At 39.8% G+C, this 20,949-nt stretch overlaps 1 protein-coding gene across 11 annotated transcripts in view; it reads right to left on the minus strand.

The window, feature by feature from the left end:
• GIGYF1 (GRB10 interacting GYF protein 1) overlaps positions 1–20,949 on the minus strand; it is a 332,123-nt gene that overhangs the window by 140,251 nt on the left and 170,923 nt on the right. For all 11 annotated transcript variants that reach the window (XM_033924367.1, XM_033924371.1, XM_033924372.1 and 8 more), the window contains one exon: positions 2,153–2,320. In XM_033924367.1, coding sequence (XP_033780258.1) covers positions 2,153–2,320 — 168 coding nt within the window. The remainder of the gene's footprint in view (positions 1–2,152; positions 2,321–20,949) is intronic.

Genomic DNA, 20,949 nt, shown 5'->3' on the forward strand with positions numbered 1-20,949 from the left:
AGAGACCAAAGAAGTGATCTCTCAGCTCTGTAGAAAACTAAAGACTGCTGGTCCCATGTTTGCACATTGGGCTGGAGGGTACCCATGTATATGTGATGGGATGCTGAAAAATGCTTCTTAAAGAGACTGTACGCCGAGTAGAGCCTGCACTGGGCTCCGTCAGATAATGACATCATCTGACGGAGCCCAGTGTGGACTCTACTCAGCGTACAGTCTCTTTAAACTAAACTAAACCTTAGGTTTGTATACCGCGCCATCTCCGCGAGCGTAAAGCTCGGAACGGTTTACAGAGTTAGGATAGAAAGGAACTACAATGAAGGGTTATAGGAGAGGAACTAAGAAGATAGAGAGGGACAAGGGTACCAGACAGCAGGAGGTGATTAGATTTTTGAAAAGAGCCAAGTTTTCAAGTGTTTGTGGAAGGATTGGAGGGAGCTTGATTTTCTGAGCGGGGATGTGAGGTTGTTCCAGAGTTCTGTGGTTCTAAAGGAGAGGGATGTTCCAAGTTTTCCTGCGCGGGATATACCTTTTGTAGAGGGGAATGATAGTTTCAGTTTTTGGGAGGGTCTGGTGGAGTTGGGATTTGAGGAGTTCCAAAAGAGTGGGATGACGGGAGGAAGGATGCCATTTAGGATCTTGAAGGCTAAGCAGGCACATTTAAAGAGGACTCTGGAGTGTACTGGAAGCCAGTGAAGCTTGGACAAGAGTGGGGAGACGTGATCGAACTTGCCTTTTGCGAAAATAAGCTTAGCCGCGCCATTCTGAATTAGCTGAAGTCTATGGAGGTTTTTCTTAGTTAGGCTTATATAGATGTAGTTGCTGTAATCCAGTTTAGAGATGATGATGGATTGAACAAGGACAGTGAAGTGAGAATGATGAAAGCAGGATCTCACTTTCCTCAGCATATGAAGGCTAAAGAAGCATTTTTTTACCAAGGAGTTGAGGTGATCATTGAAGGAAAGAGAGGAGTCTATGATGATGCCTAGGACTTTGCTTGAAAACTCAAGCTGAAGAGTGGGGCCGGAAGATAGTGGGATGGAAGTGGGTAAATGATCTAATGTTGGGCCAAGCCAAAGTAATTTTGTTTTGGATTCAGTTTCATTTGTACAGATTGGGCCCAGGATTGGAGGTTCATTATACATGCGGATATGTTCTCAGCGAGGTTAGTGAGGTTCGAGTCGGTCTCGAGAAGGATGAGGATGTCGTCAGCGTAGGTGTAGAGAGTTTCCAGGGGCGGATAGATGAAGGCGTTTCAGAGAGGACATGTAGATGTTGAAAAGGATAGGAGAGAGGGGTGAGCCTTGCGGGACTCCACATATCGGCTTCCGGGGGGGGATGAGGTACCATTTATATTAACGGTGTAGGAGCGGAAGCGTAGGAATTTCGAGAACCAATCTAGGACTGTGGAGCTTATGCCTATTTCGGAGAGTTGGAAGATTAGGATATCATGATGGATGACGTCGAAAGCTGCGGAGAGGTCGAATTGTAGAAGAACAGCAAATTTGTTGTGAGAATGGAGTTGTTGCACCTTAGAGATTAGTGAGGCCAATAGGGATTCGGTGCTGAGGTTGGGTCTGAAGCCGAATTGGTGGGGTAGGAGAATAGAGAATCTTTCTAGGTAGGATGAGAGTTGAGTGGATATGATAGATTCTAGCAACTTGGTTAGGAGAGGAATGTTTGCTATTGGACGGTAATTTGATGGTATGGAGGGGTCAAGGTCGGTCTTTTCAGTAGAGGGGTCAGTGCAATATGTCCCATATCAGAGGAGAAAAGGCCTGATGTTAGGGCAGAGTTTATAAGTTTGGTGAGGGAGGCGATGGCCTGTGTAGAGATATTCTCGAATAGATAGGAGGGGAAAGGATCCAAGATACACTTGCAAGTTTTTAGTTTGAGGCAGAGTTTGGAGACTTGCGATTCGGAAACAAGCTCAAAGACGGTCCAAGATCTGTCGGCTGGAATGGGATTGAAGCATTTTGCAGCATCCCATCACACATGCATGGGTACCCTCCAGCCCGATGTGCAAACATGCCCAGACTATGTCAAACAATACAGACTGTGTCAAACAATAGAGATCTGCTCCCTAAGTCTGCAAGCCTCTGAAATTATTCCAAACCCTCCACCTCCCAGGCCCAAAGAATAACATTGTCACTACCTGGGTTAACCGAGTGCCACCGTTCCCCATCACGCCTCACACCCATCAGTCTCCAGCTGCCTTCATCATCGCCTTCCTGTTCCTCTCGCAGGGTACGCCAGTTGTCACTGTCAGAACGTGCAAACTCTTTGCGGGCAGCTGCACCAGTTTCATCAAAAGCCACACGTGCTATGAGAAAGAAAAGCTGTTTCTGTTACTAAGAAGAAAGACCCAATGCTTTCGTAGTCTTTAAGAAAACCAAACACATGCAAGCTGAATTTCAGGTGTACTCAAAAGCTTACTTAACTTAATCTGATTAAAATATCATCAACATTATTGCCTCAGGGAGTCAGTTGATTTCTCACCAATGGGTGATGGCCATCTTACAATGGTTACCAGATAGCACAGTTACTTACCGTAACAGATGTTATCCAGGGACAGAGGCAGATATTCTCATACATGGGTGATGTCACCAACAGAGCCCAAGTACGGACCACTTCAAAAGTGCATTGCCACTTTAAGTCTTTAGAAAGTTTGCGATAGCCCACGCCAGCTAAGAAGCCAACCAGGAGAGGAGGGTAGGTTGTGAGAATATCTGCCTGCTGTCCCTGGATAACACCTGTTACGGTAAGTAACTGTGCTTTGTCCCAGGACAAGCAGGCAGCATATTCTCACACATGGGTGACCTCCAAGCTAACCAGAAAGGGATTGTGGGAGTGTTGGCTTTTAGGAAAATAAATTTTGTAATACAGACTGGCCAAAGTGCCCATCCCATCTGGAGAAAGACTCTAGACAATAATGCAAGGTGAATGTATGAACTGAGGACCAGGTGGCAGCTTTACAAACTTCCTCAATAGGAGTAGATCTAAGGAAAACTACAGAAGTTGCCATAGCTCGAACATTATAGGCTGGACACGACTCTCCAGGTGCAGTCCAGTCTGAGCATAGAACGACGATATAAAGACAGCTACCCAGTTGGAAATCGTTCTCTTGGAAACAGGATGACTCAACTTATTAGGATCAAATGAGATGAAGAATTGAGGAGAAGTAAGGTGCGGCTTTGTCCTGTTAATATAATAATAACTTTATTTTTTTTTTTCTCCTGCATGAGAATGAGGCTTAAGGAAAAAAACTGGGAGAACAATCGACTGATTGGGATGAAACTCTCTGTCACAACTTTCGGAAAAACTTTAAATGCGTGCGTAGATCCACTTTTTCATGGTGAAAAACTGTGAAGTGTGGATATGCCACCAACGCTTGTAACTCACTGACTCTCCTGGAAGAAGTGAGCGAGATAAGAAAAACAACTTTCCAGGTAAGAAACTTGAGATGAGCCGTGGCCATTGGTTCAAATGGTGGCTTCATCAACCTGGAAAGAACTATATTAAGGTTCCAGACTACAGGAGGCAGCTTGAGAGGTGGTTTCACATTGAAAAGTCCTTTCATGAATCTGGAGACCAAAGGATGAGCAGTAAGAGGTTTTCCCTCGACAGGCATGTGAAAAGATGTAATAGCACTGAGATGGACTCTGATAGATGTAGATTTGAGTCCAGAGTCAGACAGATGAAGTAGATAATCCAACACCAATTCCACTGACAAGGAATTTGGATTGTGATGATGAAGGAAACACCAGGAAGAAAACTTGGTCTACTTTTGTTGATAACATTGTTGAGTGGCTGGCTTTCTGGAGGCATCAATAATATTGCATACAGGCTGAGAGATGTAATTCAGATGGAATCAGCCCGAGAAAAACCAAGCTGTCAGGTGTAACAATTTCAGACTGAGATGTAGACGTGATCCTTGATTCTGAGTAAGCAGAGTAGGAAAGATTAGTAGAGTAATTGGCTCCCTGGTGCTGAGTTGAAATAGAAGGGAGAACCAATTTTGTCTGGGCCACCGAGGAGCAATGAGAATCATGGTAGCTGACTCTCGTTTGAGTTTGAACAGTCTTTAACATGAGAGGAGTTGGAGAGAACGCATATAGAAACAGGACAGTCCTATCCAGGAGAAATGCATCGGCTTCTACATGGTGAGGAGAGTAAAGTCTGGAGCAAAACTGGGGCAACTTATGATTTTGATGGATACAAACAAGTCCACCTGAGGAGTGCCCCATTGAAGAAAAAAATGGGATGGAGAACTGTAGAGCTGAGAGTCCATTCATGAGGTTGAATAATTCTGCTGAGGTTGTCTTCTAGGGAATTCTTCTCCCCTTGAATATAGACAGCCTCTATGAAAATGTTACGAACTGTCGCCCACAGCCAGATTTTCTGAGCTTCCTGACATAACAGGAGAGAGCCCATGCCTCCTTGCTTGTTTATGCAGTACATTGCTACTTGATTGTCTGTGCAAAGGAGAAGGACTTGAGGACTCAAGAGGTGTTGAAAAGCTTTGAGAGCATAATATATTGCTCGGAGCTCAAGTAAATTGATGTAAAATTTGCGCTTCCTGGCAGACCAATGATCTTGGGTTTGAAGGCCGTCCAGGTGTGCCCCCAGGTATAAAAAGATGCGTCTGTTGTTATCACCTTTTGGTGAGGGGGCAAGTGAAAAAGTAGACCTCTGGATAGATTGGATGAGGTCATCCACCATTAAAGCAACTGCAGAAGAGATGATGTGACAGAAATATGCTGTGATAGATGATCTATCGCTTGAGATCACTGAGAAGCAAGGGTCCACTGAGGAATGCGAAGATTCAGCCTTGCCAGTGGTGTTACATGAACTATGGAAGCCATACGGCATAGGAGAACCACCATGCATTTCGCCGATATGGTGTGAACCTTCAACAACTGTTGACAGAGGATGAGAAGAGTGTGCAGGCTATCTGGAGGGAGAAACGCTCTCATGAGAATAATATCGAGGATAGCCCCAATGAACTGAAGACATTGAGTCGGAATTAGATGAGACTTGGGGAAAGTGATTTCAAAACCCAAAGTTTGTAGGAAGGAAATGGTCTGAGATGTTGCTAGAACCACTTCCTGCAATGAGACAGCTTTGATCAACCAGGTAAGGAAAGACTTGAAGAGCGTGGGATCGGAGATATGTGGCCACAACAATCAGGCACTTTGTGAAGACTCTGGCAGAAGATGCCAGGTCAAAAGGAAGGACCATATATTGATAGTGACGAAGGTATTTGCGGTAAGCCTGATAAATTGGTATATGCGTGTAGGCTTTTTTGAGATCCAGATAACATAACTAGTCGCTCTGAAGGGCAAGGGAGAGCATTTGAAATTTTTCTTTTGACTAGAAATTTGTTGAGATCTCTGAGATCCAGAATGGGTCATATATCTCCCGTCTTCTTCAGAATTAGAGAATGACATGGGGGAAAAAATTTTGTCCCTGTCCTCGCCCCATCCCCGCAATCACAGTCCCCACCCTGCCCCACAACCACTGTCCACGCTCCATCCCCACAACTACTATCCCTGCAGCATCCATACAAGCCTCAGTATTGCATTATTTAGCTTACTCCTTCCTTATAAATCAAAGTTCTGGCTGCTGAATTAGAGAAAGAGATGTTCAGCTGGTAGGGTTTTGTTTATAAATTTTTATCAACACAACTAATATACTACTTTATTCTAAAGCAAAAAAAAAAAAAAAAAAGGAAATAAATATAATTTTTTTTCTACCTTTGGTGTCTGGTTTCTACTTTCCTCATCTTCTCATTCAATTCCTTCCATCCACTGTGTGTCTTCTCTCAGCGTCTTCCATTTGCTCTATTACTGTGCTTCTCCCTTCACCTCCCCCCCCAATTGGTCTGGCACCCATCTTCTTCCCTCCGCTGCCCCCATAGTCTGCCATCTCTGTCTTCTTCTCTCCAGTATCTTCTCCTCACTCTCTATCTTCCCCATTTCCCTTCAGCGTCTTCTCCCCACTCTGCCTTCCCCATTTTTTCCCTTCAGTGTCTTCCCTCTCCGTCTTCCCCACGTCCCTTCAGCGTCTTCTCCCCACTCTGTCTTCCCCATTTCCCTTCAGCGTCTTCTCCCCACTCGATGTCTTCCCCATTTCCCTTCAGCGTCTTTTCCCCACTCGATGTCTTCCCCATTTCCCTTCAGTGTCTTCTCCCCACTCGATGTCTTCCCCAGTTCCCTTCAGCGTCTTCTCCCCACTCTGCCTTCCCCATTTTTTCCCTTCAGCATCTTCGCCCCACTCTGCCTTCCCCATTTTTTCCCTTCAGTGTCTTGTCTTCTCCTCACTCTGTCTTCCCCAATCCCCATTTCCCTTCAGCATCTTCTCCCCACTCTGCCTTCCCCATTTCCCTTCAGTGTCTTCTCCCCACTCTCTGTCTTCCCCATTTCCCTTCAGCGTCTTCTCCCCACTCGATGTCTTCCCCATTTCCCTTCAGCGTCTTCTCCCCACTCTGCCTTCCCATATTATTCCATTCAGCGTCGTCTCCCCACTGTCTTCCCCAATCCCCATTTCCCTTCAGCGTCTTCTCCCCACTTTGCCTTCCCCAATCCCCCATTTCCCTATTTACTTTTAATTTACATTGTTATTTACTTTTAATTTACATTGTTAATTTAATTTACTTTTAATTTACATTGTTAATTTACTTTTAATGAACTGTAAACCGAATAGAGTTCCTTTGGGAAATGATCTGGTATAAGAACTAAAGATTAGATTAGAACCATCATACACATCTGACTGAGATGGATGGAAGATGGGAAATTTGCTGACTGAGTGATTCAAAGCATCTTGACGCTGCTCAGGAAGAAACGCCCTGAGTTGAATAGTGTCCAACTGAGCGCCTATAAACTGGAGCGTTTGAAAGGGTTGAAGTTGTGACTTGGGAAAATTGATCTCGAATCCCAAGTGTTGAAAAAAGAGCATCGTCCGATGGATCGCCAATAGGACGCTCTGGGAAGAAGGATCCTTGATAAGTCAATCATCCAAATAGGGAAAAATTTGAAGACCTTGAGGGCGCAAGGTTGTTGCACCACCACCAGGCACTTTGTGAAAACCCTGGGAGAGGATGCTAAACCAATAGGAAGAACTTTGTATTGATAATGGTGATGTGCCACCTGAAACCTGAAAATCTTCCTGTAAGCTGGATGGAATGCGAGTATAGGCCTCTTTGAGGTCTAGAGAGCATAGCAAATCGTTGCAATCCAAAAGAGGATACAAAGTCGCCAGGGACAACTTCCGAAACTTTTCCTTGACTAGAAATTAGTTGAGGCCCCTGAGATCTAAAATCAGTCAAAGACCTCCCATCTTCTTCAGGACAAAAAATAGTGGGAGTAAAACCCCTGATTTTTCTGTGTTGAGGGTACATCTCCAATGGCATTGAGAAGGAGAAGGGAATCAGTTTCCCAAAGAAGGAGAGAGATCTGTTGAGGGTTTGAAAAAGACTCTTGTAGGATGATCTGGAGGAACAGTGAGGGAATGAAGAGAACATCCCTCTCGAATGACTTTTAGAACCCAGAGGTCTGAGGTGATCAACTCCCAACGGCGAAAAAAAAAGTTGGAGATAACCCCCCAATTGACTGTGGGAGACTGAGACAAAGGAACAGTGACTATGCTCTCTAGAAACCCATCAAAAAGACTGTGTGGACTTTGGAGGAGCTGCCGGGTGAGATTTTGGAGTACACTGCTGCTTTTGTTTCTTCTGCTGTGATCTAATAGGAGCAGAAGATTTATTTGAAAAATGCCCCTGATAAGGTTTTAAAAATTTTGCAGCAGCTGGTTTTGCTTTAGATTTGACCAAAACATTCCAAAGTTTCTCATGGTCAGTGAGCTTTTGGGTGGCATTTTTAATGGAGTCCCCAAAAAGTTCATTCCCTAAGCATGGGATATTAGCCAATCTATCTTGTAGATTAGTATCCATATCTGCAACTCGAACCCAGGCTAAACGTCTCATGGCCACAGACATTTAAGAGGCCCTGGAAGTCAATTCAAAATTATCGTAAGCAGATCAAACCATATACTTCCGTAGTTGGGTGAGTGCGAACAATAGACTGAAACTCCTTCAGATGTTTAGAGGGAAGATATCTTTCAAAATCAGGAAATTTCTTGAGAAGATGTTTCATGTAACAGGAAAAATAAAAATTGTAATTTATGATACTGTTTGTCAACATGGAATTCTGGAAAAGGCAACGGCCAAATCTGTCCAGAGTGTGCCCCTCTTGGCCTGAGAGCACTGATGCATAGACTTTGGATGGATTAGACTTCTTTAAGGTAGACTTCACCACTAAAGATTGGTGCTGTAGCTGTTACTTGTCAAAACCTGGAATAGAGGTTTTGGTTTTTTTTATATATATAAATCTTTATTCATTTTAGATTTTACAAGTGTACAGAAAAATCATCAGTTAATATACAACCTCACTTGAAACTCTACAATTTCCTCAAAATGAAGATTTAACCCCAACCCACCCCCCAAAATTGTATTCAACAAATACATGCCACATACTATAATAACTTATACCATTTGATCTATAAATTAACCCACCCCCCACCCTCCAACAATATATATAGTAAGTAGGGAAACATGCTGATTATTCATTATAACTTATTAATGGCCCCCACACATCCTTAAATTTATTAAAACATCCTTTTTGAACTGCTAACACTCTTTCCATTTTATACACGTGACACACCAAGTTCCACCAAAAACAATAATTTAATCTTTTACAATCTTTCCAATTTATACACGTGACACACCGAGTTCACCAAAAACAATAATTTAATCTTTTACAATCTTTCCAATTTATACACGTGACACACCGAGTTCACCAAAAACAATAATTTAATCTTTTACAATCTTTCCAATTTATACACGTGACACATCGAGTTCCACCAAAAACAATAATTTAATCTTTTACAATCTTTCCAATTTATACACGTGACACACCGAGTTCCACCAAAAACAATAATTTAATCTTTTACAATCTTTCCAATTTATACACGTGACACACCGAGTTCCACCAAAAACAATAATTTAATCTTTTACAATCTTTCCAATTTATACACGTGACACACCGAGTTCCACCAAAAACAATAATTTAATCTTTTACAATCTTTCCAATTTATACACGTGGCACACCGAGTTCCACCAAAAACAATAATTTAATCTTTTACAATCTTTCCAATTATATGTTATTTGTAGAATGGCAACTCCTGTTAAAATCATTAAAAGTTTATTATTATTAGAGGATAATTGACTTTTAGCTCTCATACATACCAAATAAAATTGTGTCATATGACAACACTACATGATTTTCTAGCATACAATTTATTTGATCCCAAATCGACTTCCAAAAGTTTTAATAAATGGACAATAAAACAATAAATGATCTAAAAAGTTCCAGCCTCGAGATGACAATGCCAACATTTATTAGACTTAGAGCAATCCAATTTTTGTAAACGAACAGGGGTCCAGAGTGCTCTATGCAACAGGAAAAAACATGTTTGCCTCATAGATGCAGACATTGTACACTTTATTCTCCAGGACCAAATACGTGGCCATTGAGACGCATTAATTTGATGCTTAATCTCAATGCTCCAAATATCTCTAAGTCCAGTTTTTGGTTTCTTATTCAAATAGCCAGATAATAATTTATACTACTGTGCAGCCTGGTGCCCCAGGAAGTCTGCCTGAAAGCATAAGAATTCTAAACTAAATTGATTATTAAGAGATTTCCATTCAGGGAACCCTGCCTGAATAGCCTGCTTCAGTTGCAACCATTTATAACTTTGTTTTTAATTTATGTTTCAACTGTGAAAAATCAAGCAGTTTACCATTAGATATAACATCATCTAAGGTTCGTATACCTACTTTAATCCAATCCTTAAAGACAATCTTGAAACTGCCTATTTGAATCCTGGAGTTTAGCCATATATATTTTGATATGTAGATTTTTGAATTGGAAGAGGTGTTAAATTATTAATATATCATAAAGTTTTCCATGTGTCCATTAATATTCTATTGCTTTTACGTATCCTAGGCATTTTAATACTGAGAAGATGACGAAGCCTAATGGGAAACATGAGCTGCCATTCCAACCATAACCAAACTGGTAGCTTTTCCATGAGTTCTGGGAGAACACAATACATACCCTGGCACATAATATAGGATTGATGGTACCTATAGAAGTTTGGAAAATTTACTCCACCCTCCTCAATTGGCTTTTGTAAGGACACTAAGGCAATTCTTGCAATTTTACCCAGCGAAATAAATTTAGTAAGAATGCTATTCAACTTTTTATAAAAAGACCCCTGAAAAAAAACTGGTATCATACCCATTTGGTAACAAACCACAGGCAAAATCATCATCTTAATAGTTTGGACTCTTCCCCACCAAGACAAATGTAAAGGATTCCATTGCTCACATAACTCTGTTACTTTTTGCAATAAAAGTCTTTCATTGTCTCATCGAGTGTATTTTTAAACCAGATTCCTAAATATTTTATTCCTTCCTCTTTTCCTATAAAAGGGAATGAATCAAATAAACCTCTTGTGCAATGTACATTTAGAGGAAGAACTTCTGATTTAGACCAATTTATTTTATAACCTGAGAATTTCTCAAATTTTTCAATCAATTCAAGTAAACATGGAATGGTTGTTTCAGGATTCCTCAAATGAAGCAGTATATCATCCGCATAAGAAGATACTTTATATTCCTTTCCAGATCTCGGAATACCTTGTATCTCCTTTACTTGTTGAATAGCCAGTAACAAGGGTTCAAATACTATGTCAAAAAGCAAAGGAGACAAGGGACAACCTTGTCTAACCCCCCTTTGTAATTTAAAACAATCTGATAAATTATTGATAATATATAATCTAGCAACAGGAGAGCTATACAAGGTTTGAATCATTTGTATAAATCCCGAACCAATATCAAACCACTCCATGGCCTGATACATAAAGGTCCATTCTACCCGATCAAAAGCCTTCTCCGCATCCAAGGATAGAGAGAAAGCCGGATTCCCTATGTCTTTTGTTAAATATAACATATGAAAGGCCAGTCTGGTATTACTGGAAGAGTGTCTCTGAGCAACAAAACCTGTTTGGTGCATACCAACTATATAAGGAAGAGCCTTAGCCAAACGTATAGCCAAAAGTTTAGCTAGTAATTTACCATCTACATTGATCAAAGAAATAGGCCTGTAATTTGAAACCAACATGGGATCGTTATTTGGCTTTGGCAAAACAATAGTTAACGATTCTGCCAGTGCCTGAAATACAACCTTTATTTAGTTGATTCTGATATAAATTTAATAAATAAGGTAATAGGGTAATTTGGAATGATTTATAAAACTCTACCGTAAAACCATCAACACCTGGAGCGGTCCCAACTCTAAAAGACTTCAATGCTGTTTGTAGCTCTTTTAGTGATATTGGCTCTTCCAGACTTCTTTTTATATGATCAGGAACTTTTGGACCCTCAGTTAAATTTAAAAATTCTAAACCATCCTTTTCTCTATCTAAATAAGGCTCAGAAAAATAAAGGTCTTTATAAAAATTTAAGAATTGTTTTAATATAGGTCCAATTTGAGAATGAATATCTCCTTTTTCATCTTTAATTGCACTTATTTTTGTCTTCCTCTTTTTTGCTTTAAGATAATTTGCAAATAATCTTCCCGCCTTGAGTTCCCATAATATAAAGCTTGTTGAGAAAGAATATCTTTCCTAACCAATTTAGAAGAAATCTCATTATATTTACATTTAGCTTTTAGAAGAGCTTGTAACGTAGAATTTTCCCATTTTTCAATCAATTTTAACTCTAAGATCTTAATTTCTTGTTCTAAAGTAGAGAATTGCTTTTTTAGTTGTTTTTAGAATAAACTGAAAATGAAATAATTTGTCCTCTCATGGTTGCCTTAAAGGCATCCCACAAGGTTTCTATAGAGACTTCTTCTGTATTGTTGATTTGAAAATACTCATTAATTTTTAGTTGAAAATCCTCACAAAATTTTGGGTATACAAACAATGCATTATCAAACCTCCAAACAGGCCTTGCATTATCTTGATCAACAAAATTTAATCTAATCCATACACCACCATGATCTGACAAAATTATTGTGTCTATGGAAGCCTGTGTAACATTTTGTATTAACTGATCAGAAAAAAATATAATCTATTCTAGAAAAGGAATTATGAACATGTGAACAAAATGAAAATTCTCGATCATTAAAATGAAGAATTCACCAAATATCTTTCAAATTACAGGAATTTACAAAATTATCTAAACCTAGTGATTTTATGATTTTACTAGGTTTTTTGTCCAATAAAGGATCCCTAACAGCATTAAAATCGCCTGCCACTACCAAATTGCTAGCAGCCAGTAGTAAAACTATTTGTTGCAGAGTCTTAAAAAATCCAATTTGATTCGACTTAGGGGCATACATATTAAAAAGCGCCATAGTAGTATTACCCATATTCATGTCTACATTCAACCATCTCCCCAAAGGATCTGCAGCCACCATATTAAATACTGGAGGGCATTTTTTATTAATTAAGATAGCTACACCGGCTTTTTTTCCCTACCGCAGGTGCAAAGAAACAATCCTTCACCCAATTACCCACTAGTTTCTTTGATTCATCCCCAGATAGGTGTGTCTCTTGGATAAAACAGACATCCGCATTCTGCTGTTTTAAATATAATAACATCTTTTTCCTCTTAATCGGATGGTTAAGGCCATTAATGTTTAATGATAGAATTTTAAACTCCATTATACTAAATGAAACACAATAATTGCATATGCCCACAAAATAATTATTATATAATCTTTTTCCCCACTCTGAAAATCAAAATTAGTCCCCTCCCTTTTCCCCAAAACCCTCCCAATATCACCCCAACCCACCCCCTCCCCTCCCACCCAAAATAACAGTGCCAGCTTCGAAACGCACATACAAGATCAAGTAAATGAAAAACTCCCCTCATGCCAAATTCACAAATAGTTCTTGTAGATATAATCATCTTCCCAAAAATATAATGTAAGTCATTTTATAAGGGAATCACTTAAATTATATTCCCCTTCTTCTCTTTTGTTGTTTTTCAAACCTTAAATATGAAAGGAAATTTGATAGTAGTCATACAAATAAAAATTATTATTCATTCACCCAACACAATCAATCATCCTTACCAAATGAATAAAACTCAAATGTACAAAAACAACGATTCAATTGGCAAATTCAATATCCATGTCTATTCCCCTTATCCCTCTCCATTTTAATGACAACACCCCACATTCCTCATGCATACGAATTATAACCCAGTAACATTCAGAAATCGAATACCATCATACATCCCTTCCAAAGTATTCATTTCCATATTCGCTCCTTTTCTAAGAGTTCATTTCAAATGTATACTTAAAAACATATAAACAGCTACATCTGAAGTATATGCAAAGCTCATCTTAAAATAAACTTTGTCAGAAAAGCAATTAATATATCTGCATTCTATTATAACAAATCCCTGTAGTCTTGTATAAACTCAGAGTTGTTACAATCCTTCACCTGCAGCACAGGACTTATATAATGTTGCTTTCCTTGACCAGACTGCTCCATTTTCTATGAAACTTCTGGTTCATACCACCATGGAAGATTCATAATATGGCTATAGCCAAATTCATTTTTTGCAAACCACTTGACAGATTGCCAAAAATTAATTATGTTTTGCATAAGTATAGCAATCAAATCAACTTTCCCAGAGCGCAGTAAATAAAGGCAAGTCATATTAAACTTTCCCAGGCATTCACAAAGCAGCGGTTTATCAGAACTTCTGAAGCTGTCATCAAATTATTTCAACCTCAAGGTGCAGTAACCTTAAAATCACAATCCAGCGATCTTAATTAAATATATGCAGAGAAAAAAAATAAACACCTTTAGGTTGAACAGAGATCAGATCTAAAAGCAAGATGCAAGGCAAGGATCCAGCCGTATCATACAAGCGATCCTCACAGTCATAGTTCTGCATTACAAGATAATCAGATCTCTCCATATTTTCAGAACAGCCCAAAAATCATCCATTGTTATATTCACTTTAATAACCTCTGACTGCTTCTTATATTTATAAACATAACTCCAAAGAAAATGTTTATTCCTCCTTGTTCCTAACATTCTGATACAATTCTGCTCCAAGCAACTGATACAGATGATCACGTGACCATGTCAGAATGTTGAGCCCTTTCAAATTTTTAACTGTATCAGCACCATGTTGAAGAATTATTGATTATGTTTATTCAATTTCCTCAAAAGTAGATCTTTAAAGGTACTGAAATAAGTAAATGAACAAAAACAATAATAAAAATAAAAAAGAAATACAGTTACCAGGAAGTACCCTTAAGAGACCATAGGCAGCTCATACTGCTCCAGAAACTCCTTCAGTTTTATTGAATCTTCAAAATTAAAAGTTTTATTCTCATAGGTCACCCTCATAGTTGTCAGGTATATTAAACCATACCTAGCACCTAATGATCTTAGTTGAGGACGCAAATCCAAAAGCTGTTTCCTTCTATGTGCAGTAGCTTTTGCAAAGTCCGGTACTATATATATCTTTGAATCCTGGCACTTGAGATTCCTGTTTTCTTTAGCCATTTTTATAATCTCTGCAACCTGCTGATACCGAAGCAGTTTGAAAATCAGTGGACGCGGACCCTTCTGACTATTTAATCTTTTTGACGGGATCCGGTGCGCCCTTTCTATTTCCAGCGGAAATAAACTTTTCATCGGTAATATTTTTGATAAGAAATTAGACAAAAACGCTATAGGATCATTTTTTTCAATTCCCTCCGGTATCCCAATCAGACGTTAATTATTTCTCCTTTCTCGGTTCGATAAATCCTCCAACTCTTTCTTTAATAAATCTATTTCTTTATGATCCTTTTTACATATTACCATTTCTGCCTCTGTCTTCTCAGCTCGTTTTTCTAACTGCTCTAACTTAATATCAACTGCTTGCATTCTCTTTGTAAGATTTACCACCTCCTCAACATCCTTTATATTTTTAGCATTGTCCAGCACTATTTCTTTAATCAGCTGTAACTCCTTCATCAAGTCCCTGTTTTCAATTTCTTCCGTTGGCAAAGGGACCGTTGTTGGGGAAACCGACTCCAGCTTTGATCTTTTTACACTCCCTGATTTTAATCCCGCCAAAATATTTTTATTTTGTTTACCCAATGCCATAGTAATAACAATTTGAGTACTCCGACGTGACTTACATAAATTTCAATTCACTTATATTAATATAATTAGCCTTTCTGCGCGGAGCTAATCATTCACCCAACCATCCCAGTACACTGCGAAGCCACGCCAATAGCGATTATTTTATAGTGAGAGTCCAACTTTCTGGGAGCCACAGATACAGTGAGAGGGGTCTCCTAATTCTTATGAAAAGTTTTAAAAGCTTATGGGAGTTTTAAAAGCTCTTTAGAAAGCTGATCATAATCTAGAGCAGTGGTCTCAAACTTGCGGCCCAGCAGGTACTATTTTGAGGCCCTCGGTATGTTTATCATAATCACAAAAGTAAAACAAAACAGTTTCTTGATCATATGTCTCTTTATTATAAATGACAATATTATTATTAAGACTTGGCCAAAAGGAAAGATTTATAAACTATAAAGAGTTTTACCTCATGCAAAATTGGCATTTCTTTAATAAGACTAACTATTTTTTTCTGAGGCTCTCCAAGTACCTACAAATCCAAAATGTAGCCTTACAAAGGGTTTGAGTTTGAGACCACTGATCTAGAGTCTCCAGGAATTCAGCACTATGGGCAGAATCAGCCTCAAGTTTGACAGAGATTTCGCTCTTCTGAGGGAGAAATTTGCATCTGAATCATACTGAAGATGAACTGCAACGATGCTTACGTTTGGACTGGTGTCCATCAGATGATGAAGTGGAAGTTAAAGTCGAAGTTAGGGGCTGTGGATGCTTAGAAGCACGCTCAGGAAAACGCTTCTTCTTGGATGAAGATTTGTGTTTGGAAACATGATCCGAAGAGTAATGTTTCTTAGAGGGAGTCGGTGTCGGAGACCTGTGGCATTGAGAAACATGTGGAGAAGAATGGTGTTTCATCTTAGAAGTGCTGGAATGACAAGGAAAAGGAGATAATCGACAATGCCTTGACAAATTTGAATGATGAGGAGATGCAGTGCAGGATCACCGAGATGACCAGTGTCGAGAGGTGCTTCGATGCAGTACCGAATATCCCATGGCAGTACCGGTAGACCTCATGGTGGTATGCTCAGGCCAGACCGGTGCCGAAACAGTCGGTGTCGGGGTCATAAGGCGATGTTACCAAATTCTAAATGGAAAAGTGCATCATGCTTTTCTATAGCTGAACAATCACACTGAGATTACACACACACTTATTAACATTAAAGATCGACATTTATCTATTTATTGGACATAGGAGTAATGTCTCTCTAGTGACTCTTATCCTTCCACAAGTACCACTCACTATTTGCAATTTTGTTACATATTTCAATGGGTACTTATGTGCTGCTTTCTTGGAAAGAAAGCACCGATACTGTCGGCTTGTCTGCAGGTTCCAAAGGTGCCTCGGCTCGCCTTGGGGAGGATGACTCGGATGAAAATGGAACCCTAGATGGAGAAGAGGTGAGCTGTTGAGAGGTTGTCGCTTGGCTAGCATGATTGGACTCAATGCCATAGTGGCCTGCAACATGGACTTGGAAGCTGGTGGCTTCTTAACTGGCTTACCAGAAGGAGCGATGTCCTCTGACACCAGTGTCGATGTCAACGCTTTCGATGTCTGGGATGTCTTATCGACGTCCATGCTGGTGCCAAATAACTTTTCCTGCTGCTATTTGCAGCTTTGGATGGTGCGTTTCTGAAGCAAAGAACAATTTGCGCAGGACTCAGCATGATGTTCCAGGCCAAGGAATTACAGATACCGACAATGTGGGTCAGTTAAAGACCCACATTGGACCATCAGCGCCTGCCGCACTTCTTAAATCCCGTCAACAGGTGGGACATCGACAGGAAGACTGCCTCAGCCAAATTAAACTCAATGGCCGAGATGGAAAAAGGCCCCGCTGACGAGCGTCCAAAAGAGGGGAAAAAAATAAGCACCGCTTTTTTTTGTTTGTTTTTTTTTACAAGAGAAAAAAAATAAAACGGGAGGACAAAAGAGAAAGATTGAAAAAAAAGAACGTGAGAGCGGTAAGGCCACAAGGCAAAATTGAACAACATTCAAAAATACAACTTCTTAGCTCCTCAGAAAACTAAGAACTGAGGAGTCATGTGCCTACGCTGGGCGGGAAGGCACTTGTGCATGCGCGGTGTGGTCAGTCACAAACTTCTAAAGTTCTTAAAGTGGCAATACACTTTTAAACCTGTCCATATCAGGGCTCCGTGTATGACGTCACCCACATGTGAGAATATGCTGTCTGTTTGTCCTGGGATAATTCTCTTTTTTAATGTTCTCCCACTGTTGAATATCAAACAAACTGCAGCTTATCCAATCAACTGCAGTAAAGCTCCTCATGTATGCCTATCACTTTAATCAAGGTCTTCCTCTTCTACAGACTTAGCACTGATTTCTGGTTTGGGCTCACTTTTCAAGATTTTTATGTGCGTCTACCATGCACTGCCATCTGATAACTCTCTGTATCTTTCCTTTCTTCTTACCCCTTTCTCTTTCACTCACTCTTGCCACCTCCCAAACTTCCAACCCATTTTCATTTCCACCTGGATCTCTGCTTTCTCTTAGTTGGACACTTTTCTCTAGAACTCTCTTCCTTTACATATGCAGTAAAGCACATAGCCACACTTAAGAAATATGTTGAGTTCTGGCTGTTTCAGCTGATCTTTGATTCTGCTCTTTACCCAGAGAGGTAACACATCCTCTAAGTTTTTACATTCCCTTGCTCTCTGTTTTCACCTAGCAGATTGGATGGGCCATTTGGCCTTTATTTGCCATTATGTATCTATGACTTAGCAGGCATTTAGTTTGTAAACAGCCTAGATGCCTTCTTAGTGCTTCAGGTATTACAAAAATGCCTACAATTTAATCTTTGTAAACCGCATAGAACTTCACAGTCCTGCAGTATATAAACTGTTGTTATTATTATTACAAATACATTTAAAATAATTGTTTAATGTTATCAGCATAAAGTTTTCCACTAACTTCTGCTCTCAATAAGGGAACTCTTGGTTCTGTGTGAATCACTTGTTAATGTTCTTAATATTTAATAACACTTAAAAAATATCTAGTAATCTATATTGTGAGACATGGATAATAAGGAAAAAAGGTTTTCAGCACGCACCCTGGGATATAGGCAGGAGATGCAGCATTTTTTTACCATTTCCTTGAAAATATACTCTACATTAAGAAAGTGTGATATATTTGTATAAGCCATCTTACTTTAGAATTTTCTTTGACAGAAATTTTCGGAGCTATCACCATTTTAATTGACTCCATTCTTCTCCACCAGGATAAATTTAATGGATTCATAAGGGTAGTGATCATCTGTAATATATCCTCTACTGCAAATTGTATCGTGTCTTCAATAGTAGGGCCAAAGTGTAGCCCCAAATACTTAAGCTTCCCTTGTGACCATTGAAAATTATATTCCGACAATGACTGATGAAATACATATTTGTTAAATGGCATCAGCTCAGTTTTGGTGGCATTAAGCTTATATCCAGAGTGGCGAGAATACGAGTTAATGAGTTCTAGTAAATGAGGTAAAGAAGTTGGGTCAGTATAGATCAATACATCGTCTGCATAAGCAGAGAATTTAAATTCCAAAGATCCCCTAGTAATACCAGCGATATTAGAAGAATGTCGTATTAAGAGAAGTAATGGTTCCAGTGCTATGTTAAAAAGCAAGTTTTTAAACCCTATCTTTTCACTGTTAAATTCCATACTTGATAATTTTAAAAGCAAATTAAAAAGAAATCTGAAATCTAACATAATATCAAGTAGGGGAATCCATATCAAGTAACAGATTTAAGAACATAAGAATTGCTGCTGCTGGGTCAGACCAGTGGTCCATCATGCCCAGCAGTTTGCCAACCAGAGATCTAGACAATGCATGGGTTATGAGCCCAGGCAACCTAGTACCCCACAGAGGAAGAGAACCTACTGGTACTAATGGTAAAAAAATTCCCCCTTCTCTTAAAATTATAATTTTAAACCTGCAATTCCCTATATTTTTAGGTTTTAGGGTCCCTGGTACACGCAAGAAAGCACAGTTGCTTACCGTAACAGGTGTTATCCGAACACAGCAAGCAGATATTCTCACATGTGGGTGACGTCATTCACAGAACCCAGTACGGACAGTGAAAAGTGCACCGGCACTTCTAGAGCTTAAAAGCTTTCAGTCTGACCGCACTGCGCATGCAAGAGTGCTTTTCCATTCAACAAGGGCTCTTGGTACCTCAGTTCCATAAGCAAGCTAAGAAACCAATCAGGGGAAGTGATGGGATGTGAGAATATCTGCCTGTCTCCAGATAATATCTAAACCGGTAAGTAACTGTGCTTTATCCTAAGACAAGGCAGCATATTCTCACATGTGGGACTCCACCTTGTGTCCCTAGCTTACTGCAATGGAATGGAGGGAGAGTTGGCCATTAAAAAGAATGGAAGATTAGGTTTATACCTTCGATAATCTTCTCTCTGTTAGTCTCTGGAGGATTCCATATGCTAGTTACAATTTCTGCAAGCAGTCCGTGCAGAAGTCTTCTATTTCTTATTTTTTCACATAGAGTTCGTTAAAAGCAGCTGAGTGGAGAAAAAGGAATTTCTGCCTCAGAAACAGCTCCAAATGCACCAAACTGAAGATCTTCGGACTGCCAGCTGGCCAGATACCAACTACAACCCCCGCCACATGGTAGAGGCAGAAAAGGCAGCCTACACCTTGAAAACCTGGTGGGTTTCTGTCCAGACACACACAGCCAGTGCTAGAAACCTGTGACAGGGTCACCAGCCAGCAGACTCCCATGGGAAGGGACCCCAGGTACTTCATGAAGGTGGCAAACAGCAGGCTGGCTCTCCAGATCCACCAGTTTCTTTGTGAAGCTGCATTCCGGCACCACAAAACTGTGTCCTTTTCTCTGACAGGGGACCACTGGGGAGGGCAATGCCTCAAGGGCATTGAAGCTACTGAAAAACAAACTTTAAGCGAAAAAATAAGAAACAGAAGCAGCGTCACAGCAAAAGACTTCTGCACAGACTGCTTGCAGAAATTGTAACTAATGGATGGAATCCGGAAGGGATATAACAGAAAATAGATTCCATAATACTACAAATATTACAAAAAATTCAAAATAGATTCCATAATACTACAAATACTACAAAAAATACAGCCATGCATCCTGTGACCTCAACAACAGTCCACCATATCTCCTAAAAACATCCAGCACAAAATTCCGCGCTCTTCTTCTAAACTGGATACAAATCTCGCTAATAAACGGCCACTACCCTACCAACCTCAGCGAAATCATCATCGCCCCGATCCTCAAAGACCCCAAAGGACCGATAGACCAAACAGTCAACTACAGACCCATTGCCTCTATTCCACTCGTCAAAATAATAGAAGGACTAGTTGCCAAATTCCTCTACAATTACCTAGAAAACCATAACATACTCCATCCCATACAATCCGGCTTCAGAAACAACTTCAGCACGGAAACACTACTAGGATCTCTCTTGAACACAGCCAGACAACATCTCAGCACAGGAAAAAAAATGATGCTCATACAACTAGACCTTACCGCTGCATTCGACTTGGTGGACCATAACATTCTACTACAAATCCTGGATACAATAGGTATCACATATAAAGTATACACATAGTTTGAAGGATTCCTTAAATCAAGAACCTATAGAGTAAAATCAGACAAACAAAAATCTGAACCTTG

Source organism: Geotrypetes seraphini, chromosome 16, assembly GCF_902459505.1.
Source record: "Geotrypetes seraphini chromosome 16, aGeoSer1.1, whole genome shotgun sequence".
Classification (NCBI taxonomy): Eukaryota; Metazoa; Chordata; class Amphibia; order Gymnophiona; family Dermophiidae; genus Geotrypetes; species Geotrypetes seraphini.